This window comes from Trachemys scripta, chromosome 13 (genome assembly GCF_013100865.1).
Source record: "Trachemys scripta elegans isolate TJP31775 chromosome 13, CAS_Tse_1.0, whole genome shotgun sequence".
Taxonomy (NCBI): domain Eukaryota; kingdom Metazoa; phylum Chordata; order Testudines; family Emydidae; genus Trachemys; species Trachemys scripta.
In genome coordinates this window covers 738,453-765,056 of record NC_048310.1, presented here as the reverse complement: position 1 = coordinate 765,056, position 26,604 = coordinate 738,453, and the positions used below count along the sequence as shown (strand labels likewise).

The following is a 26,604-nucleotide window of genomic DNA, read 5'->3' as shown; positions in this document are numbered from 1 at the left end:
GCCTTCTCCAGGGGCGCGAGGGCAGCGCTGGCCTGGCTCGCTGCTTCTGCAGGGCTGGCAGGGCTAGTGGTTCCTGGGTGTGATGGGCCCTTCTCACTCCCCCTCTGCCTACAGGTCACCAAATCCACCACCAACCCGGACGAGCTGGGCACGCTGGCCAACCAGCTCACCAGCGACTACGGGCAGCTGGCTCACCAAGCCAAGCCTGCTGCCATCACCGCCGAGAACGACGAGGTGAGGGGCACTGGGGGGCAGCGCGGGGGCCTCCCACTGGGGCAGGGGCAGCACTGAGATCTCTCACTGGGGGTTGGAGAGGGGGTAATGGGCAGCGCTGGGATCTCCCATTGGAGATGGGGGCAGGGGGAGCGTTGGAATGGGCAGCGCTGGGATCTCCCATTGGGGGTTGGAGAAGGGCGGGGTCCCTGGGGGGGGGGGGGGGGGGGGGGGGGGTTCCCCTGGGGGGGGGGGGGGGGGGAGGGAGTTGGGATTTCCCATTGGATATCGAGGGTGTGTCAGCTCCCCTGTGGAGGGCGGTGCTGACTCTGCTCTGGGTCACCTCACCCTATGCTGGTTCCTAGATTGGCTCCCACATCAAGAACCGGGTGCAGGAGCTGGGCCACGGCTGCGCTGCGCTGGTGACAAAGGCTGGAGCCCTGCAGTGCAGCCCCAGCGACGCCTACACGAAGAAGGAGCTGATCGAGTGTGCGCGCAAAGTGTCCGAGAAGGTGATTGGGCAGGAGTGAGCGTGGAGTGGCTGGCAGGGAGGAGAGGAAGGGGCCATGGGCAGAAAAACTAGTGGGAGGACGGAGCGTGGAGTTGGACCAGCATGTACCCCCCGGCCCCTTTGTGCCTGCTATATACCCGCCAGAGCCCTCTGCCTGGCGTATGCCCCCACCCCATGCCTGTTGTATCCACCAGAGCCCTCTGCCTGGTGTATGCCCCCACCCCATGCCTGCTGTACCCACCTGGCACGTGCCCCCACCTGGCGTGTGCCCCCAGCTCCTCTGCATTGCTTTCTGGACTCCCTCATGTTCTCTGTCCATGGGAGTGCCTTTCTGGTCCCTGGTATGTGCCAGCTGCTTGCTGCCCTTCCAGACCAGCACTGGGTCTAGTTTGCGTGGCAGAGCATGGATGCCCAGCGGCTTCAGCTGCTGCCAAGTGGTGGGAGGGCGCAGCAGTGGTTATATCCCTCGGGGTGGTGCCTGCTGGAGCAGTAACAGGGATGGGCTGTGACAGGGACAGCACTGAGCGGGGTTTCTGCACTCACCATCGGTCTCAGGGTCATCCCAGCCTCCTCCCCACAGGTGTCCCACGTGTTGGCAGCCCTGCAGGCCGGGAACCGCGGGACCCAGGCCTGCATCACTGCAGCCAGCGCCGTCTCTGGGATCATCGCCGACCTCGACACCACCATCATGTTCGCCACTGCGGGGACACTGAACCGGGAGAATGCCGAGACCTTCGCCGACCACCGGTACCAGGGCGGACGGGGAGCCTGCTGGGCGATCCAAACACAGCCGCCAGGGGCTGGCTATAGCATCCACCTTTCACATGTCCCTTGGGCATGGCTCTGCCCAGAGGGCAGGGCTGGGTGCCCGCCATGCTGTCTGACTCCACCCCCACGGAGGGGGGGATGCAAGTGGCAGGCCGGGCACAACTCTCGGGCCCCTCCCCACACACACATTGTCTTTGACTCTCTCACACACTCTGACACACACACTCACACACAGCGGGTGCGGGCTGCGTGGTTGTGTTCTCTCCCCCACCCGCATTCCCCTACCAGCTGTAACACATGCACACACAGGGCAGGCCGTGCTTTCTGTGACCCCCTTTCCCCCCCAGAAAGGCTGGGGCAGGCCATGGGGGGCAGTCTCTGGCCCCACCTCTCTGTGTCGCACACACCCATAGTGATCAATGGCTCCATGTCTAGTTGGCAGCCGGTATCAATTGGAGTGCCCCAAGGGTCGGTCCTGGGGTCGGTTTTGTTCAATATCTTCATTAATGATCTGGAGGATGGCGTGGACTGCACTCTCAGCAAGTTTGCAGATGACACTAAACTGGGAGGCGTGGTAGATATGCTGGAGGGTAGGGATAGGATACAGAGAGACCTAGACAAGTTAGAGGATTGGGCCAAAAGAAATCTGATGAGGTTCAACAAGGACAAGTGCAGAGTCCTGCACTTAGGACGGAAGAATCCCATGCACTGTTACAGACTAGGGACCGAGTGGCTAGGTAGCAGTTCTGCAGAAAAGGACCATGGGGTTACAGTGGACAAGAAGTTGGATACGAGTCAACAGTGTGCCCTTGTTGCCAAGAAGGCTAACGGCATTTTGGGCTATATAAGTAGGGGCATTGCCAGCAGATCGAGGGACGTGATCATTCCCCTCTATTCGACATTGGTGAGGCCTCATCTGGAGTAGTGTGTCCAGTTTTGGGCCCCACACTACAAGAAGGATGTGGAAAAATTGGAAAGAGTCCAGCGGAGGGCAACAAAAATGATTAGGGGGCTGGAGCGCATGATTTATGAGGAGAGGCTGAGGGAACTGGGATTGTTTAGTCTGCAGAAGAGAAGAATGAGGGGGGATTTGATGATAGCTGCTTTCAACTACCTGAAAGGGGGTTCCAAAGAGGATGGATCTAGACTGTTCTCGGTGGTACCTGATGACAGAACAAGGAGTAATGGTCTCAAGTTGCAGTGGGGGAGGTCTAGGTTGGATATTNGCCTGGACACCTCAGCACGCACCTTATTCTCCATCTCTCTGAGCCGTGTAGCTGCATGTTAGACATTCAGGTGGGAGGCTCCAAAGCTCTACACAACTCCACCCTCCTGCATCTCCTCACCCTGTCCCCCTCGGCCTCCCCATTCTGCCAAAAGCTCCTTCACCTCCCCCGGTCTCTCCTCTGCCCCCCCAGAACAGCCTCTCCATCCATCCCTGCCCCTCTGTAATGTTAGGAAACTCTGCTCTTGGGGCCAGGGGCCTGGGCTGGCTGGGCCAGGGAGCTGAGGGGCCCATGCTGGGAGAATGGGGACCCAGGATCATGGGCCTGTGCTGGGAGAGTCTGCTCTGTTTTTCAGCCAGTGATTTTGGGCTGTTCCTTTCGGATGAGGACCCGAAGAAGGGGATTTGGCTGGAAGCTGGGAAGGCTCTGGACTACTACATGCTCCGCAATGGGGTAAGTGCCCAGTCCCCGCCCCGAGTCCCCATGCATCCCTCCCCAAGCTCTGCACTATGATGTGCCCTGCAGTGCAGTACGTGCCTCTACTGCCCCCAGCCCCAGGGCAGGGTTACTCGTGCTTCCTTAGAGGTTTTTAAGGCCCGGCTTGACAAAGCCCTGGCTGGGATGATTTAGTTGGGAATTGGTCCCCCTTTGAGCAGGGGGTTGGACTAGATACCTCCTGAAGTCCCTTCCAACCCTGATATTCTATGATTTACCCGCAGAGGACGGGTACAGGCTGTTGCTCTCTGACCCCTGGGTCTCCCACAGGGAGGGCATCCTGAAGACAGCCAAGGCGCTGGTGGAGGACACCAAAGTGTTGGTGCAGAACGCCACTGCCAGCCAGGAGAAGCTGGCCCAGGCTGCCCAGTCTTCCGTGGCCACCATCACCCGCCTCGCAGAAGTGGTGAAGCTGGGCGCTGCCAGCCTGGGCTCCGAGGACCCTGAGACTCAGGTCAGATGGGGCTGGGATCTGGGACCACACGGCGTTTGGGCTGGGGTGGGCCTGGCCTTTGGTGCCCCGGCACACTCAGCTTGCTCCCTTCTCAACCTGCCCCCTCCCTGTCCGTCACTGCGGGGCACCAGCCAAGCCGCTGACCTGGCCCTACTCCTTCACAGGTGGTTCTGATCAATGCAGTCAAGGATGTGGCCAAGGCGCTTGGGGACCTGATTAGTGCCACCAAGGCGGCGGCCGGCAAAGCCGGGGACGACCCCTCCGTCTACCAGCTGAAGAACTCGGCCAAGGTCAGTGTGTGGGCAGATGGGGGAGAAAAGCGGAGCTGGGCGCATAGCAGGAGGGGAGGGAACAGGGTGCACAAGGGAAGGAAAGCAGGTGGTGGGTGGTGCTGGGGAGGAGGACGTCACTGGGGGAAACGGTGTGGGGGAGGGTGCTGGGGGCAGAGCGGAGGGATATGGGGTATGGGCTGGGGCGGGCAGAGAGAGCTGGGGGCAGAGGGATATGGGCTGCAGAGGGCGTAGGAGCTGGGGGCGGAGCGGAGGGATGTGGGCCTGTGGTGGGCAGAGGAGAGCTGGGGGCGGAGGGATATGGGCTGCGGCGGAGAGCTGGAGTGCGGAGGGATGTGGGCTGTTGCGGGCGGAGGAGAGCTGGGAGCGGAGGGATATGGGCTGTGGCAGGCAGAGGGTGGAGGAGAGCTGGGGGCGGAGCGGAAGGATATGGGGCATGGGCTGTGGCGGGCAGAGGAGAGCTGGGGGCGGAGGGGAGCTGGGGGCAGAGGGATGTGGGCTGTGGCGGGCAGAGGGCGGAGGAGAGATGGGGCAGAGCGGAGGGATATGGGGCATGGGCTGTGGTGGGCAGAGGAGAGCTGGGGGCGGAGGGATGTGGGCTGTGGCTGGCAGAGGGCAGGGGAGAGCTGGGGGCGGAGGGATATGGGCTGTGGCAGGCAGAGAGTGGAGGAGAGCTGGGGGCGGAGCGGAAGGATAGGAGGCATGGGGTGTGGCGGGCAGAGGGGAGGGGGGGGCGGCGGGTGGGGGAGAGCTGGGGGTGGAGGGATATGGGCTGTGGAGGGTGCAGGAGAGCTGGGAGGCGGAGCAGAAGGATATGGGCTGTGGCGGGCGGAGGAGACCTGGGGGTGGAGGGATATGGGCTGCGGAGGAGAGCTGGGGGCGGAGCAGAAGGATGTGTGCCATGGCTGGCAGAGGGCGGAGGAGAGCTGGGGACAGAGGGTTATGGGCTGTGGCGAGCAGAGGGTGCAGGAGAGCTGGGAGGCGGAGCAGAAGGATGTGGGCTGTGGCTGGCAGAGGAGAGCTGGGGACAGAGGGATATGGGCTGCGGAGGGCGCAGGAGAGCTGGGGGCGGACGGATATGGGCTGTGGCAGGCGGAGGAGAGCTGGGGACAGAGAGATATGAGGCATGGGATGTGGCAGGCGGATTGGGGACAGGGCCTGGGGCTGTCAGTTCCCAGCGCTCCCCAGACCGGGTGACTGAGCCTCCCTCTCTGTCTGCCAGGTGATGGTCACCAACGTCACCTCCCTGCTGAAGACGGTGAAGGCCGTGGAGGACGAGGCCACAAAGGGGACCCGTGCGCTGGAGGCCACGATAGAGCACATCCGCCAGGAGCTGGCGGTGAGCACGGGCCAGGCCAGCGCCCCTCTGCTAGGAGCTGCCCCTTCCTCACCAGCTGCCTCTGCACCCAGCACCCAGCCCAAGGGTGAAGTGAAATGGCACGGAGCCCTTCAGCACGCCGGCAGCACCTGCTCCCCCCTTGGGGGGGTGGCACGCGGCCCCTCTGCCCATCGGCAGCTCCTTTCTCCCTCCCCCCCCTTGCAGGGCACACAGCCCCTCTGCATGCCAGCAGCACCTGCCCCCCCACCCTCCTGGGGGCACACAGCCCCTCTGTGTGCTGGCAGCGCACACGTGCGCACACACCACGCGACCCCTCTGCGCGCCAGCAGAGCCTGCCTCCAAGGACCAGCTCTGCTCACTCTTTCTGGCTGTCAGGAAGCCGCCTACCTCCCAGGATCAGGAAGTCGCGTGTCAGTCTCGGTCGAGCTGACGCTGCCGGCGATGCACCCTGAAGTCAGGCAGTGACCACACTGCGGTACCTGTGCAGCCTTAACTTTGTGCCCCCGGTCCCAGCCTGCTCCTGCCCCCCCGCCACCACCCGTCCTGGTCTCATCCCCACCTCTTGTGTCTCAGGTTTTCTGCGCCCAGGTGCCTCCAGCCAAGACCTCGACGCCAGAGGATTTTATCCGCATGACCAAAGGCATCACCATGGCGACAGCCAAGGCCGTGGCCGCTGGCAACTCATGTCGGCAAGAGGACGTAATCGCCACAGCCAACCTGAGCCGCCGCGCTATCGCTGACATGCTGCGCTCCTGCAAGGTACAGCGGGGACACGGGGCACTGGGCTGCCAGGGGGCAGGGCAGGAGGGCGATAGGCTGCAGGGCGGGCACCGGAGGGCAGGGCAGGAGGGCGATAGGCTGCAGGGTGGGCACCGGAGGGCAGGGCAGGAGGGCGATAGGCTGCAGGGGGGGCACCAGGGGGCAGGGCAGGAGGGCGATAGGCTGCAGGGGGGGCACCGGGGGGCAGGGCAGGAGGGCGATAGGCTGCAGGGGGCGCACCGGAGGGCAGGNCGGGAGGGGGGCGATAGGCTGCAGGGGGGCACTAGGGGGCAGTGGATCCTTCAGGCACTGGAAGGTGTGGGTGCCATGGCAGTGGCCTAGGTGATGGGCAGGGCTGTGTGGCCGGTGCTGCCTGTGGAGCAGGGCTCAGCAATGCTCACTCTTTCCGGCTTTCAGGAGGCCGCCTACCACCCTGAGGTGAACGCGGACGTGCGGCTGCGGGCGCTGCGCTACGGGAAGGAGTGTGCCAACGGGTACCTGGAGCTGCTGGAGCACGTGCTGGTGGTGAGTGACCCCACCCCCTCCCAGCTTCCATCTCCTGGCAGCATTCCAGGGGAGCCCAGGCACACGATGCTCCGCTGCCCCGTGGATGCAGGGGTCACTCTGTAGCACCTTCTTCTGGGATCCTTCCCCCCTATCCCCGCCTAGAGACTCCCCACCCCTCCTCCTGTGGAGCTCTCTCCTCGTACACCCAGAACTCTGTCCTCACTCGCCACAGGTTAGGCTTTAGTCAAACACAAGTCACTGGGCTCAATGCCGGGGTACCTAGGTGAAATTCTCTGGTCTGTGATATACAGTAGGCCAGGCTAGATGATCTAATGGACCCTTAAACTCTGTGACTCTATGAATCATCCCCATGGAGAGCTCGTGGTAGCAGTGAGGAAAGGCAGACAATTGATAAGGGAAGCTAACAGTATCATGAAAAGCTTATGTCCAGTAGAAATAAAAAAATATATTTTAAAAAAAAAATACCAGGAACAAACAGAATCCTAGCAGGGGTCTAGGTCAGTTTTACCATCCTTGTCTCATAACAATCTATCACGATGCAGAAAAGGCAGAAGTATTCAGTGGCTGTTCCTGTTCGGTATTTGGAAAAAAGCAGGATGTTCTAGTCGTACGTGAGAGTAACAATGAAATAGTTTCTGTTCCATCAATAGTTAGAGAGGATGTTAAGCAGCAGCTACTATAGTTAAACATTTCTAAATCATCAGGGACAGATAACTTGTGTCCAAGAGTATTAAAGAATTGGCTGAGGAGTTTTCTGAACCATGAATGTTGTTTCTTAAATCTCGGAAGCACCAAAGTGGGTATTCACCCACGAAAGCTTATGCTGCAATACGTCTGTTAGTCTATAAGGTGCCACAGGACTCTTTGTCGCTTTTTAAAGGACTGGAAAACAGACAGTGTTGTGCTGGGATTTAAGAAGAGTAAATAGGATGACCCAGGTAACCATAGGCTGACATTGATCCTGGGCAAAATCATGAGAAGGCTGATATGGGTTACAGTCAGTAAAGAACTGAAGGACCATAGCATGATTAACACCAATCAACATGGTTTTATGGCAGATAGGTCTGGTCAGACAAACTTGTGTTTTTTGAGGTCACAAGTTTGGATGCTAAAGGTAACTGTAAGTTAACGCACTGAGACTTCTCCAAGGTGCTGGACTTAGGCCCACACAATGTTCGGATTAAAAACAAGCGCTATGCACCATCAGTGTAGCCCACGTGTGATGAAGCTGCGAAACCTCCCACTAGCACAGAAAAAGCGAGCGAGCCTGTGGGCCCAGCTAGGCCTGCCCCACTGTAGCTGCAGCCAACACCAGGCCTGAAGGGGAAGAAAAAGAGAGAACCTGGCAAACTTACAGCCCTCTGCCCGGAGGAACCTGAGGCCATGACAGGACACCCAAGGTCCATGGGGAGCGCTACTTGAGTTAAGCCTCTAAAATGGTTTGGACTAGAGATGCCGCAGCGGTAGGGAGTAGCCCAGGGCAGTGGACTCTCTGCCGGGAGCTCCCTGTTTGGGGACGGCTTCACGCGTGGCCCTGGGCTGGGACCCAGTGGAGAGGGAGCACCCGGGTCCTTTAAGGACTGAGACACCTTGGCCAGGGAAGCAAGGGGCTAGAAGGCAGGCGCGTCAACCACTAGGCCGCCCAACCCTCCAAGCACCCTGTTACACCCTCTGAAATTGCTTTAAGAAGTGGTCTACTGACCTATCAGTTCAGGAAACATGAAATGTCATCCAGTGAGGGAGTTTCTAGTGGGTCCTGCCGGGATCTGTTCTTGCCTCAGTGCCATTCAATGCCTGTATCAGTGATCTGGAAGAAAATATAAAATCGGGACTGGTAAAATTGGAGCTGCCCCAAAATAGGGGCTTGGCAAATGCTGCTGGGGACTGGTCGTTTATCCAGAGCAGTCAGGATCAGTTGGTAAGTTGCACTCGTTGGAGGCCCTGAGGATGTTACATGGGCCGCAGCTCTGTGCTGATGGGGCCGCAAGCGGGTCCTTTGCTTTCAGTTCCAACTCCCACTGCTTCAAATCTATCAATGGGAAGTCAGGTTGTGAAGACCTACGGCTGGACAGGGGACCAGGTCTTCAGGACACCTGCTGCTGCCTCTGCTACTGCCTTTGTCACTCTCAGACCCTCTTGGAACCCTGCGTGGGTCTGGAACCTGGACTGAGAGGCTGAAGAAGCCTAATCTGTTTAGTTTACTTGAGAGATGACTGGACCGTTGTCCAGTTACCTGCCTGGGGAGGAGATTGTTGTTAGCCAGGGGTTCCTCAGTCTAATGAAGACGAACCACCATCCAGTGACTGGAAGCTGAATCTAGACTCATTCAGACTTGAAATAAGGTGCAGTGAGCATAGGGAGCCACTGGAACAAGTGTCTTAGGGCCGTGGTGTATTCTCCATCCCTTAGCTGCCCAGGTTGCACACACAGCCGCCCCCCCCCCCCCCCCCCCCCCAAGGCACCCTGCAGCTCAAGCAGGAAGTGTGCTGGATGCAGGAATCCCGGGGGGGGGGGGTCCCTCTGGTGCTCACGGTGCAGAAAGTCAGACTAGATGGTCCGAATGGCTCATCCGTGACACAACTCTCCCCGACTTCCACCGCACACACAGCTTCCTCCCTTGGCAATCCCAGCCCTTGCCTCTCAGGCTCCACATGCATGTTCAGAGCCCCCCGGGACCTTTGACTGGCACTGCCCCTGCAGGCTGTTCACTGCTTTACTCTCTTCTTTTCTATATTCTGTTCTTTCCACCCTTTCAGCCGGTGAGTACAGTGGTGCTTGGAGTGACCCCGTGTGTCTGCCCCAGCATGAGCCTTGGTCACTGCCCACGTGTGTGCGTGTGCCCAAATGGCACTAGGCTCACACAGAGTGCCACAGCTGGGGTGGGTGGGAGTGGGGCAGGCTGTGGGACACAACACATGCTTTAGGTGACCGGGACTAGGGCTGTGTTGCCGGTGCATGTGAGAACACGTGCCAGGGGTGTGCTCTCTGTGCACATGCATACTGATGTGCACACATTCTGCGTGACAGGGGTAGGGGTGTGCTCAATGTGTGCGCACTATTTGTGTGTCCACACATGCTCCCAGTGACATAGGCCTAGGTGTGTGCTGTGTGTGCACGCACTCCCTGTGACGTGGGTCTGGGAGGGTGCTGTGTGTGCATGCGTGTGCATATGCTCCAGGTGCCATGGGCCTGGGGCATGGTCTGTGTGCGCACATGTGTGCGCTGGGTCACCCGGGGGCAGGGACATGCTGTGTGTGTGTGTGTGTGTGTGCACGCGCACATACTCCAGTGTCTGCGTGGGGGTCACTGCAGGGCTCTGTGAGCCCTATTCTCCAGGACGTCGCCCCTCAGAGATCCCTCCCTTGGTGACAGCACTTGCTGAGCCACCTGGCCATGTGCATTAACCACGGGTGTGTGGCTGGCCAGCACCCAGCCCTTCGCAGTGCAGTGTCTGCCCACGGTTTGGCCCAGCAGCTGCAGAGCCAGGCTGGGCATGTGAAGAGCTGGGCCCTGGCTGCAGTGCCGAAGCCTAGCATCTCCTGCAGTGTGGCAGCTCGGCACCTGCCTGGCCAGACCTCAGTGCCTCCGGGTATGGGACCGTCAGCCTTCCCTGGCATGAAGACAGACCGGGATGGGGGAGGGAACAAGGTCTCAGCCCCAGGAACCCAGGGCCGGGGAGGTGAAATGACTCCCGGAGGAAGGGATTCTGGATTGGGTAATTCCACCGTGGAGGAAGGGGGCATCACCTTAACCTGCGGAACTCACCGCCACAAGGTATCACTGAGACCAGCAGCTCAGCAGGGTTCAGGAAACTATCAGCTTTTTGTGGAGAATGAGACCAACTAAAGTCACTGTAGAAAGGGTTAAAACAATGGCCATGATACCTCAGTGCCCAAGCCAGCCCCACCTGCCAAGAGTAGGGGAAACTCGCCTACAGGCCTGTCATTCCAGAATGGCCACTGAGAGGTTCTTGTGGCAGCTGGTCCTGGGCACCGTTAGAGACCAGAGACAGGGATAGATGGGCCCCTGGGCTGCCCGTTCCTGTTCCCAATGGTATTATCCTGCGGGTAGGGAGGGTGGGAGTTGGCACAGCCCTAGGTTTGTGAAAGGTCTGGATGGAGTTATGCCACATATTGCCAGCCATGTCCCCGGGGGGCTCTCTGGGGACACAGCCTGCCTCTGCTCACAGACCTCTCCCTCCCCAGATTCTGCAGAAGCCAAGTCACGAGCTGAAGCAGCAGCTGGCTGGCTATTCCAAGCGGGTGGCTGGCTCCGTCACCGAGCTCATCCAGGCTGCCGAAGCCATGAAAGGTAAAGTCCAGCTCCGGAGCTGTGGGCAGTCTTTGCTCAGCGGCTAGGATCTCAGCTGGGACTCTGAACCAGGGCTTGGGAGGGAGCTGGGGGTCAGTAAGAGGAGTCGAAAAAGGCCACCATGGCTAAACGACAGAGTAAAAGAGGCGATTAGAGGCAAAAAGGTGCCCTTTAAAAACGGAGAGTCCAAACCTAGCGAGGACAATAGAAAGGAGCATCACTCAGGCAAGTCAGGTGTAGAAGTACAACAGGGCAGGCCAAGAAAGAGTTTGAAGAAAAACTAGCTAAGAGCAGAAAGACTAGCAGCAAAACAAAACAAAAATGTCAATACATCAGAAGCAGGAAGCTGCTAAACCATCAGCGGGGCCACTGGACGAGCGAGGTGCTACGGAGCACTCACAGAAGACAAGGCCGTTGCAGAAAAGCTGAATGAATTCTCTGTATTGGTCGTCACTGCAGAGGGTGGGAGGGAGATTCCCACACCTGAGCCATTCTTTTTAGGTGACAGATCTGAGGAACTGTCCCAGAATGAGGAGTCGGATGACATCCCCAAGGTACAATCTGGACTATTGAATAGCTGTGTCTCCTCAATTCTCCAGCCTGGGTGCCTTTTACACTGCTTCGCTGTGAGAGCAACCACTGCTGGTGTGTTCACACACAGCCTCCAGCACATAAACCACTCCCAGCTCTACTGTGTGAGTGCGATAGCCAGCCACCCGTGAATTACTCTGCAGGGCAACACTAGCAAACTCCCAGTCCCAGACTTTCCCCCAGAAATGTGCAGCTTGTACTGCCCAGCTCTCTGCTTCTGGACAACACGAGCTCATAGAAAGTCTTATTTCATGAATAGAAAATGATGTGCACACATCCTGTTATCACAAATGGTGTTTCCCAAACACTTCAATCCAAACACGCTGGTTTAGATAAAACAATAAAATGAGTTTATTAACTACAGAAAGCAACAAAGAGTCCTGTGGCACCTTATAGACTAACAGATGTATTGGAGCATAAGCTTTCGTGGGTGAAGTGGATATTCACCCACGAAAGCTTATGCTTCAATACATCTGTTAGTCTATAAGGTGCCACAGGACTCTTAGTCTGGATCTGTAAAAAGCAACAAACACGGCTCCCCCTCTGATACTTTACAGAAAGATAGATTTTTAGTAATTACAAGGGATGAGGCATAAAAGTCAGGATTGGTTACAAAGAAATAAATGGTAAAATGTAATTAACACCTAACTTAACAAGCTAAGTGAATTCAAAGCAAAAAGTCTTTCTCACCACATTTCAGCAGTTTTAGTGGCAGAATCTTTCAGTTAGAATCCCTCCCCCAGTCCAATGGTGCTTCCTTTGTCCTTCAAGTGTTATCAATACAATGACTAGAGGGATCAGGAGAGATGATTTGGGGTGTCTGTTCCCCATTTTTATATCTTTTTCTCTTCTTTGAGAATCATCTCCAGCTGGGGTTCAGGGCACAGAAAGTCTGGGGAGATGGCAACTTATTTGCCAATGTAAATTTCTTGCTCACACTCTTTTTTCCTCAAAAGAATGGCCACTTAACCAGGTGATAGTCCATTTGATTTTGTTGACACCTGGCTGAAGCATCAGTTTGCCCTTTGTCTTTGAGGAACTGTTTTGTGCCTGCTTTTCTAAACTTGGAATATGTCTCAATAATGTTAAACACTAGAACCTTATAACTTTACATACAATGTTGCCGTTCATATTTTACCAGGACAATAATGATCAGCAAATTATGAGTTTTCAAATGATATCTTACAAGGCATACTTTGTACAAAATCCATGATAGCTTTGTAAAAAGGGTAAACATGGGGATACAGACTGTCAATTGATAAATTGATAAATTAAACAGTAAAAGGTCCCCAGGACAGATGGTATCACCCAAGAGTTCTGAAGGAACTCAAATATGAAATTGCAGAACTAACAACTGTGGTATGTAACCTATCACTTCAATCAGTCTCTGTACCAAATGACTGGGAGATAGCTAATGTGACACCAATTTTTAAAAAAGACTCCAGAGTCAATCCCAGCAATTATAGGCCGGTAAGCCTGACTTCAGTACCAGGCAAATTGGCTGAAACTACAGTAAAGAACAGACTTATCAGGCACATAGATTAACACAATACGTTGGGGAAGAGTCCACTTGACTTTTGTAAAGGGAAGTCATGCCTCACCAATCTATTAGAATTCTTTGAGGGGGGTCAAACAAACATGGACAAAGGGGATCCAGTTGATAGTGTGGTTTGGACTTTCAGAAAGCCTTTGACAAAAGCTCTTAAGCAAAGTAAGCTGTCATGGGGTAAGAGGGAAGGGCCTCTCGTGGATCAGTAACTGGTTAAAAGACAGGAAACAAAGGGTAGGAATAAATGGTCAGTTTTCACAATGGCAAAAGGTTAATTGTGGGTGTGACGGGTTGGATCACAGAAACCCCTTGGGGCTGCCAACAGTGTTCCAAGACTACTTCTGCCCCTGCCTTCTCTGCCAGCTCGGGACTCCAGAGCCCTTCCTGGTTGTGCCAGACACGCTTGTCAGCCACAAACACAGATCCAGAAACTGCACGCTTAATTGAAAGCAACTGAATAAGTGTTCCTCTCTCCACAAGAACTAGGGGTCATCAAATGAAATTAATAGACAATAGGTTTAAAACAAACATAAGGAAGTATCTCTTCACACAACACACCATCAACCTCTGGAACTCTTTGTCAGGGGATGTTGTGAAGGCCAAAAGTATAAGTGGGTTCAATAAAGAACTGGATAAATTCATGGAGGATAGGTCCATCAATGGCTATTAGCCAGGATGGGCAGGGATGGTGTCCCTAGCCTCTGTTTGCCAGAAGCCGGGAATGGGCGACAGGGGATGATCACCGGATGATTCCCTGTTCTGTTCATTCCCTCTGGAGCACCTGGCCTTGGCCACTGTCGGCAGACAGGAGACTGGGCTAGATGGGCCTTTGGCCTGACCCAGTCTGGCCATTGTTCTGTTCCTGTGATTCTCTCCCCAGCTCTGGGAGGGCAGTGGTATCTAGTGGGTTAGAGCAGGGGGGCTGGGAGCCAGGATTCTGGGGTCCTATCTCCAGACCCTGGCGTTGTGCAGTCTGGCTTGTGTTCTTGGGAATGGTTTCTCAGTCCCACGTCTCGGTTCTCCCCACCACAGGGACCGAGTGGGTCGACCCAGAGGATCCCACCGTCATTGCTGAGAATGAGCTGCTGGGAGCAGCAGCTGCCATTGAGGCTGCAGCCAAGAAACTGGAGCAGCTGAAGCCGAGGGCCAAACCCAAGGTAGGCTGCCCTGCCCCCACCTGCGCCCAGCTTGGCAGACCAGAATCTGGTCCCGGGGCCTCGCCAGGCCCTGCCAGGCCCTCTGGAGGCTGCTGTGCCCTGACCGGGCCGAGGGCTCCCCCATCAACCTCTGTGGCTCCAAGGCCTTCGCTGCGGGGAGAGCGGGGCTGCACCCCCTCCCCAGGGAGAGCTCTCCAGTGTCTCGCTCCTGCTCCCCCCTCACCCGGCACCACAGGGCTCCCTCCCTGGGGCACAGTGCTGCCTGTTCCTTCTCCCAGGTTCCCCTCCATCCATCCATGTTGCACGCATGCCTGCTCTCTGCCACTTCTCAGCACAGCTCTCCTCCCAGCTGTCCCCGGCGCTCCCCTCCTCTCCCACCAGGGCTCACACCCTCTGTCTCCATCTGCAGCAGGCGGACGAGAGTCTCAACTTTGAGGAGCAAATCTTGGAGGCTGCGAAATCCATCGCTGCTGCAACCAGTGCCCTGGTGAAGGCAGCCTCAGCGGCCCAGAGAGAGCTGGTGGCTCAAGGAAAGGTAACACCGCCGGGCAGGGGAGAGGCCATGAGAGCTGTGGCACTTGCTACTGGAGGAGCCGGGCCAGGCTCTGAGCCCCGCTCTGGGTATTGCACAAACATCCTCTCTAAGCACAATCACAGCACAATGCTGGGGCACGAAGGGTTAGTGCGATCCTTGGGTATACAAATAGGGCAGTAGGGAGAGAATTTTACCTCTGCACACAGCAGTGGTGAGACCAGTACTGATCCTGTGCCCAGCTCTGGTGCCCACAGTTCAAGAAGGATGTTGATAAATTGCAGAGGGCTCAGAGAAGAGCCACGCGAATGATCAGAGGAGTAGAAGACCTGCTCAGAGAGCTGTCTGTTTAGCCTCTCAACAAGGTTACAGTGACTTACCCACAGTGTCAATACCTCCAGGAAGAACAAATATTTGATCATAGAGGGTGTGACAGGTCCTCCCAGGGTGCCACCTGGAACTGGAGTATAGCTGAGCCCTCTGTCTTACCAGTCTGGGTTCCCTCTTGCACTGTGACCTTGTGACAAACTGCAAAGCCCTCCAAGCTTGGACTCTCACCAACATCCACAAGCTGTGTTCATGCAGGCTCTAGCCAGCTACTCATGAACCCACAATGGAGAGGCTACAGCCAAAATACCCCCCCAGCTCTTCAGCCTAGGACCCCAGAGCTGTACCGTCTGGCTCTGGTCAAAACCCGACCAGTATGAATTTATTACCCAGTCCACCACTTCTACAAAAGAAAGTGGATGTGCACTAGCTCTTCTTCGTGAGCTGAGATTTATCCCTTTTGCACTTCAAACAACACACAGTGTTTTACGTAAAATATAAAAGAGATTTATTAGCTACAGAAAGAGAGCTTTGAAGTGATCAAACAGATCAAAGTAGATTACCATAAGAAATAAAATAAAACCACAGTCTAAGCCTAATATACTAGATAGGGTGAGACACTGCTTAATTCAAATCCTGTTACATAGCATAAACAGTCCACCAAGGTTTTCTACATCAACAGGCTTCCTTCTTTCCTGCCTGGGACCAGCACCTCCCCCAGTTCAGTCTTTGTTCCCTGGGTGTTTCCAGGTGTTCTCTTCTGGGGTGTGGGGGGAGGTCCCGTCATGATGTCATTCCCTCCTTTTATATCTTTTTCCAACTTGCTGGAAAGATCTTCCGCTGTGACCTGGGTCAACAGTTCCCATTGTGTAGTGCTGTCTCTGAGAGGTTTCTGTTGTATGCAGTTCCTGGAGTGATCCTTGTGAGTGTGTATTTCCTCAATAAGAACATCTAAATGGTCATACTGGGCCAGACCAAAGGTCCATCTAGCCCAGTATCCTGCTAATCATCAAGTTTATCAAGATCCATCCCCGGTCACTGATTCCCAGCTTCTGGCAAACAGAGGCTAGGGACACCATTCCTTCCCATCCTGGCTAATAGCCATTGATGGACTTATCCTCCATGAACTTATCTAGTTCTTTTTTGAACCCTGTTTTAGTCTAGACCTTCACAGCATCCTCTGGCAAGGAGTTCCACAGGTTGACTGTGTGTTATGAAGAAATACTTTTGTTTGTTTTAAACCTGCTGCCTATTAATTTCATGTGGTGACCCTTAGTTCTTGTGTTATGAGGAAGAGTAAATAATACTTCCTTATTTACTTTCTCTACACCAGTCATGATTTTATAGACCTCAATCATATCCCCCCCTTTTTTGTTTCTTTTCCAAGCTGAAAAGTCCCAATCTTATTAATCTCTCCTCATATGGAAGCCGTTCCACACCCCTAATAATTTTTGTTGCCCTTTTCTGAACCTTTTCCAGTTCCAATATACCTTTTTTTTTGAGATGGCGTGACCACATCTGCATGCAGTATTCAAGATGTTGGCGTACCATGGATTTATATAGAGGCAATATGATATTTTCTGTCTTATTATCTATCCCTTTATTAATGATTCCCAACATTCTGTTCGCTTTTTTGCCGGCCGCTGCACATTGAGTGGATGTCTTCAGGGAAACTATCCACAATGACTCCAAGATCTTTTTCTTGAGAGGTAACAGCTAATTTAGACCCCCATCATTTTATATGAATAGTTGGGATTATGTTTTCCAATGTGCATTGCTTTGCATTTATCAACATTGAATGTCATCTGCCATTTTGTTACCCAGTCACCCAGTTTTGAGAGATCCTTTTGTAGCCCATCGCAGTCTACCTGGGACTTGAATAGTTTTGTATCATCTGTAGATTTTGCCACCTCACTGTTAACTACTTTTTCCAGATCATTTATGAATATGTTGAATAGGACTGGTCCCAATATAGACCCCTCAGGGTACACCACTATTTACCTCTCTCCTTTCTGAAAACTGACCGTTTATTCCTACCCTTTGTTTCCTATCTTTTAACCAGTTACCAGTCCATGAGAGAACCTTCCCTCTTATCCCAGGACAGCTTACTTTGCTTAAGAGCCTTTGGTGAGGGACCTTGTCAAAGGCTTTCTGAAAATCTAAGTACACTGTATCCACTGGATCCCCCTTGTCCACATGCTTGTTGACTTCCTCAAAGAATTCTAGTAGATTGGTGAGGCATGATTTCCCTTTACAAAAACTATGTTGATTCTTCCCCAACAAATTATGCTCATCTATGTGTCCGACAATTCTGTTCTTTACTATGGTTTCAACCAGTTTCCTCGGTACGGAGATCAGGCTTTCCAGCCTGTAATTGCCAGGATCACCTCTGGAGCCCTTTTTAAAAATTGGCGTCACATTAGCTATCCTCCAGTCATCTGGTACAGAAGCTGATTTAAATGTTAGGTTACAAACTAACTTAGTAGTTCTTGGTTTCACATCTGAGTTCCTTCAGAACTCTTGGGTGATACCACCTGGTCCTGGTGACTTATTACTAGGGCTGTCAAGCGATTAAAAAAAGTAATCGCGATTAATCATGTGATTCAAAAATTAATTGCAATTAATTGCATGATAAATTGCACTGTTAAAGAATAACAGAATACCATTTAATTATATATTTTTGGATGTTTTCTACATTTTCAAATATATTGATTTCAATTATCACACAGAATACAAAGGGTACAGTGCTCACTTAATATTATTTTTATTACAAATATTTGCACAGTAAAAAACAGAAGATATATATTTTTCAATTTACCTAATACAAATAATGTGCTGCAATCTCTTTATCATGAAAGTTAAACTTACAAATGTAGAATTATGTACAAAAATAACTGCATTCAAAATAAAACAATGTAAAACTTCAGCGCCTACAAATCCACTCAGTCCTACTTCTCATTCAGCCAATCACTCAGACAAGTTTGTTCTCATTTGCAGGAGATAATGCTGCCTGCTTCTTGTTTACAATGTCACCTGAAAGTGAGAACAGGCATTCTCATGGCACTGTTGTAGCCAGCATCACAAGATATTTACGTGTCAGATGTGCTAAGGATTCATATGTCCCTTGATGCTTCAACTCCATTCCAGAGGACATGCATCTATGCCTATGATAGTTTCTGCTCGATAATGATCCAGAGCAGTGCGGACCAACGCATGTTCATTTTCATCATCTGAGTCAGATGCCACCAGCAGAAGGTTGATTCTTTTTTTGGTGGTTCAGTTCTATAGTTTCCGCATTGGAGTGTTGCTCTTTTAAGACTTCTGAAAGCATGCTCCACACCTCGTCCCGCTTAGATTTTTGGAAGGCACTTCAGATTCTTAAACCTTGGGTCGAGGGCTGTAGCTATCTTTAGAAATCTCACATTGGTGCCTTCTTTTGTCAGATCTGCAGTGAAAGTGTTCTTAAAATGAACAACATGTGCTGGGTCATCATCCGAGACTGCTATAACATGAAATATATGGCAGAATATGGGTTAAACAGAGCAGGAGAAATACAATTCTCCCCCAAGGAATTCAGTCACAAATTTAATTAATGCATTATTTTTTTAAAGAGCATCATCAGCATGGAAGCATGTCCTCTGGAATGGTGGCCGAAGCATGAAGGGGCATACAAAGGTTTAGCATATCTGGCATGTAAATACCTTGCAATACCAGCTACAAAAGTGCCATGTGAATGCCTGTTCTCACTTTCAGGCGACGTTATAAATAGGAAACAGGCAGCATTATCTCCTGTGAATGTAAACAAACTTATTTGTCTTAGCAATTGGCTGAACAAGAAGTAGGACTGAGTGGACTTGTAGGCTCTGAAGTTTTACTTTGTTTTGGTTTTTTTGAGTCCAGTTATGTAACAAAAAAAATCTACATTTGTAAGTTGCACTTTCACGACAGAGATTGCACTACAGTACTTGTATGAGGTGAATTGAAAAATACTATTTCCTTGTTTATCATTTTTACAGTGCAAATATTTGTAATAAAAATAATATAAAGTGAATACTGTACACTTTGTATTCTGTGTTGTAATTGAAATCAGTATATTTGAAAATGTAGAAAAACATCCAAAAATATTTAATAAATTGCTATTGGTATTCTATTGTTTAACAGTGCGATTAAAAGTACGATTAATCAAGATTAATTTTTTTAATAGCAATTAATTTTTTTGAGTTAATCGCGTGAGTTAACTGCGATTAATCAGCAGCCCTACTTATTACTGTTTAGTTTATCAATTTGCTCCAAAATCTCCTCTAATGACACCTCAATCAGGGGCCGTTCCTCAGATTTCTCACCTAAAAAGAATGGCTCAGGTTTGGGAATGTCCCTCACATCCTCAGCCGTGAAGACTGGTGCAAAGAATCCATTTAGTTTCTCCGCAATGGCCTTATCGTCCTTGAGTGCTCCTTTAGCATCTCGATCGTCCGGTGGCCCCACTGGTTGTTGAGCAGGCTTCCTGCTTCTGATTCACTTAAAAAAATTTTGCTATTATTTTTTGAGTCTTTGGCTAGCTGTTCTTCAAATTATTTTATGGCCTTCCTAATTAGAGTTTTACACCATTAACCCCATTAACATTGTTTGGCCTTTTTACTATTATACCTGAAAGGCTGCTTGTGGGTGTTTTCAACCGCACAACATGTTTAGTAACGCATACATAGCCAAACTTCACATACGATGATGGCACATACAATCCAGTGAGATATTACTGTCTAGCAGATCAAGACTTTTAGAATGAGACCTCACAAGGCATAGTTTGTGCAAAACATATCCTAATTACCTGACAGTGGTGAATAAGGGAGTGCCAGGGTGTCACAGAGGGCTCTTCAGTCTAGCAGACAAAAGATTTAGTGGATGGAAGTTGAAGCCAGCAATAAGGTGCCGGTGTGGGTAGTTACCACTGGAACAACTTACCCCAAGCTGTGGTGGATTCTCCATTGCTGGAAACTTTTGAAATCAAGGTTGGGTGTTTTTCTAAAGAATCTGCTCTCGTTCAAGCCCTGGCCTTGGCCTTGAAGCAGAAATTAATCCAAGTAAGTCCGGTAAGGGCCCCGTGCCGTGCAGGGGGCTCGGACCGGTCCTAGGGCCCCGTNGTAAGTCCGGTAAGGGCCCCGTGCCGTGCAGGGGGCTCGGACCGGTCCTAGGGCCCCGTGCCGTGCAGGGGGCTCGGACCGGTCCTAGGGCCCCGTGCCGTGCAGGGGGCTCGGACCGGTCCTAGGGCCTGTGGTATCCAGATCAGACAAGATGTTCACAATAGTCCCATCTGGCCTTGGAGCGTCTGGCTCTGAGTCGCTGTCCAGGCCCATTGCCTTCAGTGGTAGGGGGCAGACAGCTGTGGGGTGCCCTGCCGCAGAGGTACCCCCCTGGGAGCTGTATGCTCTGGAGCACAGGACAAGGCCCAGGGCTGCCGTGCCCGTGGGGTCCTCGGGCCAGGGACAGAGAAGGGCTACGTGCTCCCTGCAGCCGCTCGCTGGGCCCCGCGCCATTACCATGGGCTCACTCACCCTGTCCTTGCTCCCGCAGGTGGGTGCCATCCCCGCCAATGCAGTGGACGACGGCCAGTGGTCCCAGGGGCTCATTTCAGCCGTGAGTATCAAAGGCCCTTTAGTATCGGAGTCACTGTGCCCAGGCCCTGCCTCAGAGTGGGGGGAAGGTTCCTCCCTGCTTGATGTCCCCCCTCCCTGGGACTGGGGGGGCCGTCACCCTCTCTGTAGGGAGCCTCTTCCCGTGAGATCCTGCCCCTCGCTCCCCTTCCTTCCTCACACCAGCTGCAGCAGGGCACAGAGGTGGCTCCTCTCCCTCCCTCCCATCTGCCCCCCACCCTGGGCATCGCCTTCCCTCCTGGCCCCCTCCACGCTCTCCCCCTCCCCACCCAGGACCTCGCCCTTCCACATGCCTCCCCAGGACCTTGCCCCCCACATGCCCCATCCCATGCCCCGCCTCCCCCACGGACTTCGCCCTTCCATGTGCCCCATCCCCACCCCCCCCAGGACCTCGCCCTTCCAGGCCCCTCCCCACTCACCCCCATCTCCTTCTCCCTGCCAGGCCCGCATGGTGGCTGCTGCCACCAACAATCTGTGTGAGGCTGCGAACGCAGCAGTGCAGGGCCACGCCAGCGAGGAGAAACTCATCTCCTCTGCCAAGCAGGTGGCTGCCTCCACAGCGCAGCTCCTGGTGGCCTGTAAGGTGAAGGCTGACCAGGACTCTGAGGCCATGAAGCGACTGCAGGTGAGTCCCTGGGTCGGGTTTGGGGAGGGGGGAGGGGCTGGCTCCCCTAGGGACAGCAGGGGGTGCACTCCGGAGCTTGGGCGCATGCGCAGCACAGGATGGGGCATCCCAAGCCGGGCTGGCGTTCTGGTGCTGGCAGGGCCCTTCCCACCGCAGAGTGTGGGGTGAGTGGAGCTCCTCCCCCGTCAGGGTCTTGTGCCTCCCCCCCAGGAGTGGGGTGTGAAATATCAGCCCTGCTGCACTGTACCCGGCTTGCCCGTGTATTTATAAAGCACGATTCATCCTGGGGGAATTAACACTCCCCGGGCACCAAACCCAAGGCTGCTGCCAGCAACTGTGCACCAGATCACCTGCTCCACGGCACGGACTCCAGTGTTACCAGTGCTGGGGTGATGCCTGCTTTACCCCACGCTGTCTAGAACCCTAAGGGTTAATGACGACTGGGTGACTTGGGAGCACTTCTGCTCCAGCAAGCACAGGGGGTGAGGTTAACTCAGGGGAAGGGTGCAAACCCTCAGGCTGTGGCACTGAAAAGGTCAGCTGTGGGGGGGGGGGGGACAGGCTCTGGCACGCCCCCTGGGGAGGGCGAGTGAGACCCCTGACTCTGGCGCTCGAGGCGTTAAGGAGCAGTGGGGCCCTAGCGCTGGGGCACGGGGTGCCTGTCGTCCGGCTCAGAGGCCTTCTTGGCAGCCCTGTGACCCCAGCCCGCTCCCAGGATACAGAGGCCTTTGTCCTGCCCTGCCCCCACTGGGAGCCCAGTTCTACCTGGCTTGGGCTCTGGGTCTGTCCCTCCCTGGGCCCTGAGCAGCATTTCTGCTGCCTCTGCACTGCTGGTCATGTACCGGAATCCCCGGCAGCTCCCAACACCTGCACGACCCGCAGCTCGGGGGTGCGGGTACAAGAGAAGAGTCACCTTCACGGCTGCAGCCCAGGCCACCGCCTTGTGCCCTGACCCTGCACTTGCAGGGAGTCCCCAGCCTGGCATCTCCCCACCCCATGTAGTCACTATATCCCACCAGCTGCCCCCATCCTCCCAGCCACCAGCACAGGTCCTATTGCCCCTTACTGGGGCCTGGAGCCCCCACCAGCCCTTGGCTCCCGTCGTGGCCCCTTGCCAGCCTACCCCAACCTTCCCCCTGGAGCCCAGTAAGCCCTGCTATTGCCATCCTGGGCAGTGGCTGCCCACTCGCAGGTCACAGAACCGCGCCCCTTGCTGAGTCTGCGCCACGTTCCCTTTCTCTCTGCCCAGGCCGCTGGCAACGCTGTGAAGAGGGCATCCGACCATCTGGTGAAGGCAGCCCAGAAAGCAGCCGCCTTCCAGGACCAGGAGAATGAGACAGTGGTGGTGAAGGAGAAAATGGTCGGGGGAATCGCACAGGTGAGGAGCAGGGGGTCACGCCTGGAGGCTGCAGGCAGCTTGAAACAGCAGCCCTGAGCAGAAGAAATGCCCCTTCCTTCCAGGGCGTGTTGCCTCTGAAACCTAACGACAACTCTACCTTATCCCTTAACTGTGTCACTGCTGCTTAGTTAAGTGGATACAGCCAGAAAATGTGCTTCCCTCGCAGCCTCAGGGCCAAGAGCTGCTCAAACCTCTGCCTTCCCCCTTGGAAACGTCTCTGCTGCGGTGAGACGCTGCCTGTGCCCCCGGGGGTGCTGAGAATGGGGCTGGGGTGAGACATGGCATTGGATGTCAGGATAGGAATTGCCAAGTGCCAGACAGGGTGTGGCCTGGGGTCCTGTCGTGCCTGGAACAGCAGCACCAGACACTTCAGAGGCGGGTGCAAGACACCTGCAGTAGGATAATCTGCCCCACATCAGGCCTCCTGTTGGGCTCTAACCGTTAGTCTGGCTCCAGCCCTGAGCATGAGGTTTAATATCCCTGCCAGAGTGTTAGCAGTGACTGTTGTAGCTGGATAGTCATGGTAGGTACATAACCAGGCCCAGCTCTGCGGGGCCCACGAGGAGAGATCCCCGGCCCGGGAGGCGGCTCTGCAAGGCCCGCGAGGAGAGACTCCGGGCCTGGAGGCAGCTCTGTGGGGCCCGTGGGGAGAGTCCCACTTCTCAGCTCTTACACTCCATGTCTCGGGCATCCTGTATGTTTGTCCCCATGGGGGACTCCGGCCATGGGGCACGGGGACAGGTGGGGGAGTCAGAGGTTCAGTGTAAACCTGGGAATACTGTGTAGCCCGGCATCTGATGCTAGGGTCAGGATGAGGGAATAAGAATCCAGCCTGCTGCCCTCGGCTGGAGCTGGTTCGCTGCGAGCCAACATTCCTACCTCTCTAGGGTGGCTGACGCCAGCTGTCCGTAACCTGGGGGACGGCAGGCCCCAGCCGGCGCTCACAGGGCCCGTGGGTGGGACCCGGCAGCCGGAGCTCGCGGGGCCCCAGGACCCGGCAGCCGGCGCTCGCGGGGACCCGGCAGCCGGTGCTCACAGGGCCCATGGGTGGGACCCAGCAGCCGGAGCTTGCGGGGCCCCAGGACCCATGGGCAGGGCGGGCTCTCACCAGAGTCTCTCCCTGGCAGATCATTGCAGCGCAGGAGGAGATGCTGCGGAAGGAGCGGGAGCTGGAGGAGGCCCGGAAGAAGCTGGCTATGATCCGGCAGCAGCAGTACAAGTTCCTGCCTTCGGAGCTGCGGGACGAGGGGCAGAACTGAGGGGAGCGTGGCCATGAGCTGAGCCTGCCCCCCCCCATCTCACCACAGAGACTGCTGCCGCCGCCGCCTATTTAATACAGGCCTGCCCTGAGCAGGGATTGCCTGGATCACCCAGACTCGCCCGCTGCCCAGCGCACTGGGGACTAACCGCTGCCCCCAGCGGGTGCTGCACCAGCAACTCTCTGCTTCACCGCGCAGCCAGCGCGCCACGGGCACACGCTTCTCCACTCTGCTTGGGCACGGCCACAGCGCCGGGTGCTCCGCGGGGTACGAGGAGGCTGAGCTCTGCAGGCCTGGGCTGGGGCTCACCTATGCAGCTGCCTCGAGCCCCATGGACCTGGGGCTGCCCCACCCCCCAAGCTCCCCCTCCCCCCACACACCTTTCAGGCATTTTCCTTTGTGCCTTTGTGGATTCCACGTCTCTGGGCGTCAAGCTTGGAGGCGGGTTCTCACCCGGCTCCGCCCCGGGGCCAGTCGTGCAATGGGGGGGACAGAAACTGCTTCCCTGGTGACTCTTGCACCAACCCACCCTCACCTTTGATGCCTTATTGCTGGCTGCGCCTTCCCTGTCGCCCAGTGCCTCCGCTCCAGGGTGCGAGGGGTTAATCTCTAGATTTACCCCCCTGCCCCATTGTGCCTCCTACCTGCAGGGACCTGCCTGCCCCTGGAGCAGCCCCCAGCCAGCGCCCCCTGCTGCTCCTCGTTCCCAAGTGCCTGCGTCGTGCGTCCGAGAGCTCCAGTATTTTTGTAGTGTTGAATTTCTGAAGTATCGAACTCGCCTGCTCCCCCAGCCACTAACCCCCCTCCCCCGGCATCTCATGCCCTGGGCCCTGGAGCCCTACATCCCCCACCCCTCCTCCGCTCTGGGATCCTGAACCCCCCCTGCACTCGCTGAGGCTTCTCACCTCTTATTTTGATACTCTGAGCTTCCACTGTTAAACGTGAAGGGAAAGCGGCTGCCCTGCCACTCCCGGGGTGGGGAATGGGACGGCTCCTTGCAAAGGATTCTTCATCAATAAAACCGGCTTTCCTGCTTCTTTGGTCTGCATTAGTGACCACGCTCAGCTGCGTCCGCTCTCCCCGGGCTGCTGGGAGAGACCCCAGTGGCCTGGTGGGGGGGGGGGGGGGCTGGCTGGGGGCAGCTGCTCCCCCCCTGTGAGAGAGACCCCAGGGGCCTCTCCCGGACCCTCCTCTTGGCTGGGGCCCCCTCCTTCCCCACTGCTTTTAGACCCAAAGCATGGAGGTGGCAGAGTTTTCAGACCCTTTGGTGCTCAACCTGCCCCATTATAAACCTTCCCCTCTGAAAAGCTCCGTGGGCCCAGGCCTGCCCGGCTTGGGGAAGCAGGGGCCGGCAGAGGCAGGACACCGTTGATAATCTGCCAAGACTGGAAAAGGGAGGGAGCCGGGCAGAGTTCGGCGCAGTCTAGACGTGAAGGGTGGAAGGCAAAAGGTGACGGGCAGATGTCACTGAACTGGGGAGCTGCAGCTAGGAGTGGGAAGTGCCCTGGGGAGCTGGGCAGGAGTAAGTCCTCCAGAGCAGGGAGCTCCCTGGGAAGCAGGCTGAGGGGTACCAGCAGGCTTTGGGGTGATGGGGAGGGCAAGGCCTCCTGGGCAGTGACTGCGGAGTGGCATCACTGCTGGGCAGCGCCAGCCCCAGGGAATGGGCCTGGCCTAAGGGTTAGAGCAGGGCACCAGGCGTGGGCTGGCCCCACAAGCAGCCCCATGACACAGCTTTCCTGGGAGAGTGAGCAGGTGGCTGCAGCAGCGGTAACACCTGCCCCCTCACCCCGGCAGCTGGGGCTCGAGCCCACCAGAACAAGCAGCAGCTGTTTGGTTTTCGCAGAGCAGGGCCTGAATTTCACTTCCTGTCACACAGCTGGGCCTGTGCTGCCCCTGAAGCCCCCGGCCGGCTGCTCTCAGCCAAGGAAGCAGGGGAAAGCAGCAGACTCTGCTCTCAGCACCAGCCCCTCGGAGCAGCCTGCCTGCTTGTTGGGCATTGGCCCCCCACTCTGAGGGTCCTGCTGCTTGGGAGGTTCTCCTGCCACCAGCCTGATATTCATTCTTCTCCCAGGGGCTGGGCTGAGCTGAGCTTGGCCTGTGGGTTCCAAGCCTGCCCCAGCTGGGGCCTTCCCCATCTCCCTTCAGACTGTGCGGGGAGAGGGGCGAGGCCAAAGTGCCCAGATCCCAGGGCAGGGCTGCCACCTTTGCCCTCCCTCTTCCCCCTCAGCTCCCAGGCAGCACCCCACTCAAAGGAATAGCAAGGAGCAGACACTGGGCTCCCACATCCCTGCCTTGCCCCCCCCGCCCCACTTCCCCACACGGGTGCAGTCCCAGCGCTGCAGCCTGCTCTAGGCAGGGACCCGCCGTTGGTCCAAGGCAGGGCCTGACCCAAGTCACATTTGAACATGTGGGTCCTTCTCCAGCATCACCCCAAACCCGTCCCACTAAGTCTCACAGACAGCTCCCTGAATCCTGGCCCTAAACTGCCCCCGTGCTCACCTGGAACCTGCCCCCCTCCCCTCCAGCACCTGTCCCATCAGCTCCTCAGCTGGGTACTCACCAGACCCCAAACCCCACAGCCATTCCCCTAGGGGCTGCTCCCTGTACCTGCGTCTCCCAGGTG

The 26,604-nt window shown here is 55.5% G+C and overlaps 1 protein-coding gene across 6 annotated transcripts in view; it reads left to right on the top strand.

Annotated features, from left to right (window-relative positions):
• Nucleotides 1–25,017, top strand: part of TLN1 (talin 1) — a 128,992-nt gene extending 103,975 nt beyond the window's left edge. For 4 of the 6 annotated variants that reach the window (XM_034788117.1, XM_034788119.1, XM_034788116.1 and 1 more), the window contains 16 exons: nucleotides 115–234; nucleotides 579–725; nucleotides 1,305–1,471; nucleotides 3,484–3,667; nucleotides 3,832–3,957; nucleotides 5,180–5,296; nucleotides 5,870–6,055; nucleotides 6,473–6,580; nucleotides 9,340–9,342; nucleotides 10,789–10,894; nucleotides 14,067–14,191; nucleotides 14,601–14,726; nucleotides 20,619–20,681; nucleotides 21,141–21,323; nucleotides 22,573–22,701; nucleotides 23,850–25,017. In XM_034788117.1, the coding sequence (XP_034644008.1) occupies nucleotides 115–234; nucleotides 579–725; nucleotides 1,305–1,471; nucleotides 3,484–3,667; nucleotides 3,832–3,957; nucleotides 5,180–5,296; nucleotides 5,870–6,055; nucleotides 6,473–6,580; nucleotides 9,340–9,342; nucleotides 10,789–10,894; nucleotides 14,067–14,191; nucleotides 14,601–14,726; nucleotides 20,619–20,681; nucleotides 21,141–21,323; nucleotides 22,573–22,701; nucleotides 23,850–23,981 (2,022 nt within the window). In that variant the 3' untranslated portion in view covers nucleotides 23,982–25,017. The remainder of the gene's footprint in view (nucleotides 1–114; nucleotides 235–578; nucleotides 726–1,304; nucleotides 1,472–3,483; nucleotides 3,668–3,831; nucleotides 3,958–5,179; nucleotides 5,297–5,869; nucleotides 6,056–6,472; nucleotides 6,581–9,339; nucleotides 9,343–10,788; nucleotides 10,895–14,066; nucleotides 14,192–14,600; nucleotides 14,727–20,618; nucleotides 20,682–21,140; nucleotides 21,324–22,572; nucleotides 22,702–23,849) is intronic. The other 2 variants (XM_034788118.1, XM_034788120.1) reach the window with 2 other exon arrangements.
• Nucleotides 25,018–26,604: the final 1,587 nt, after the last annotated feature.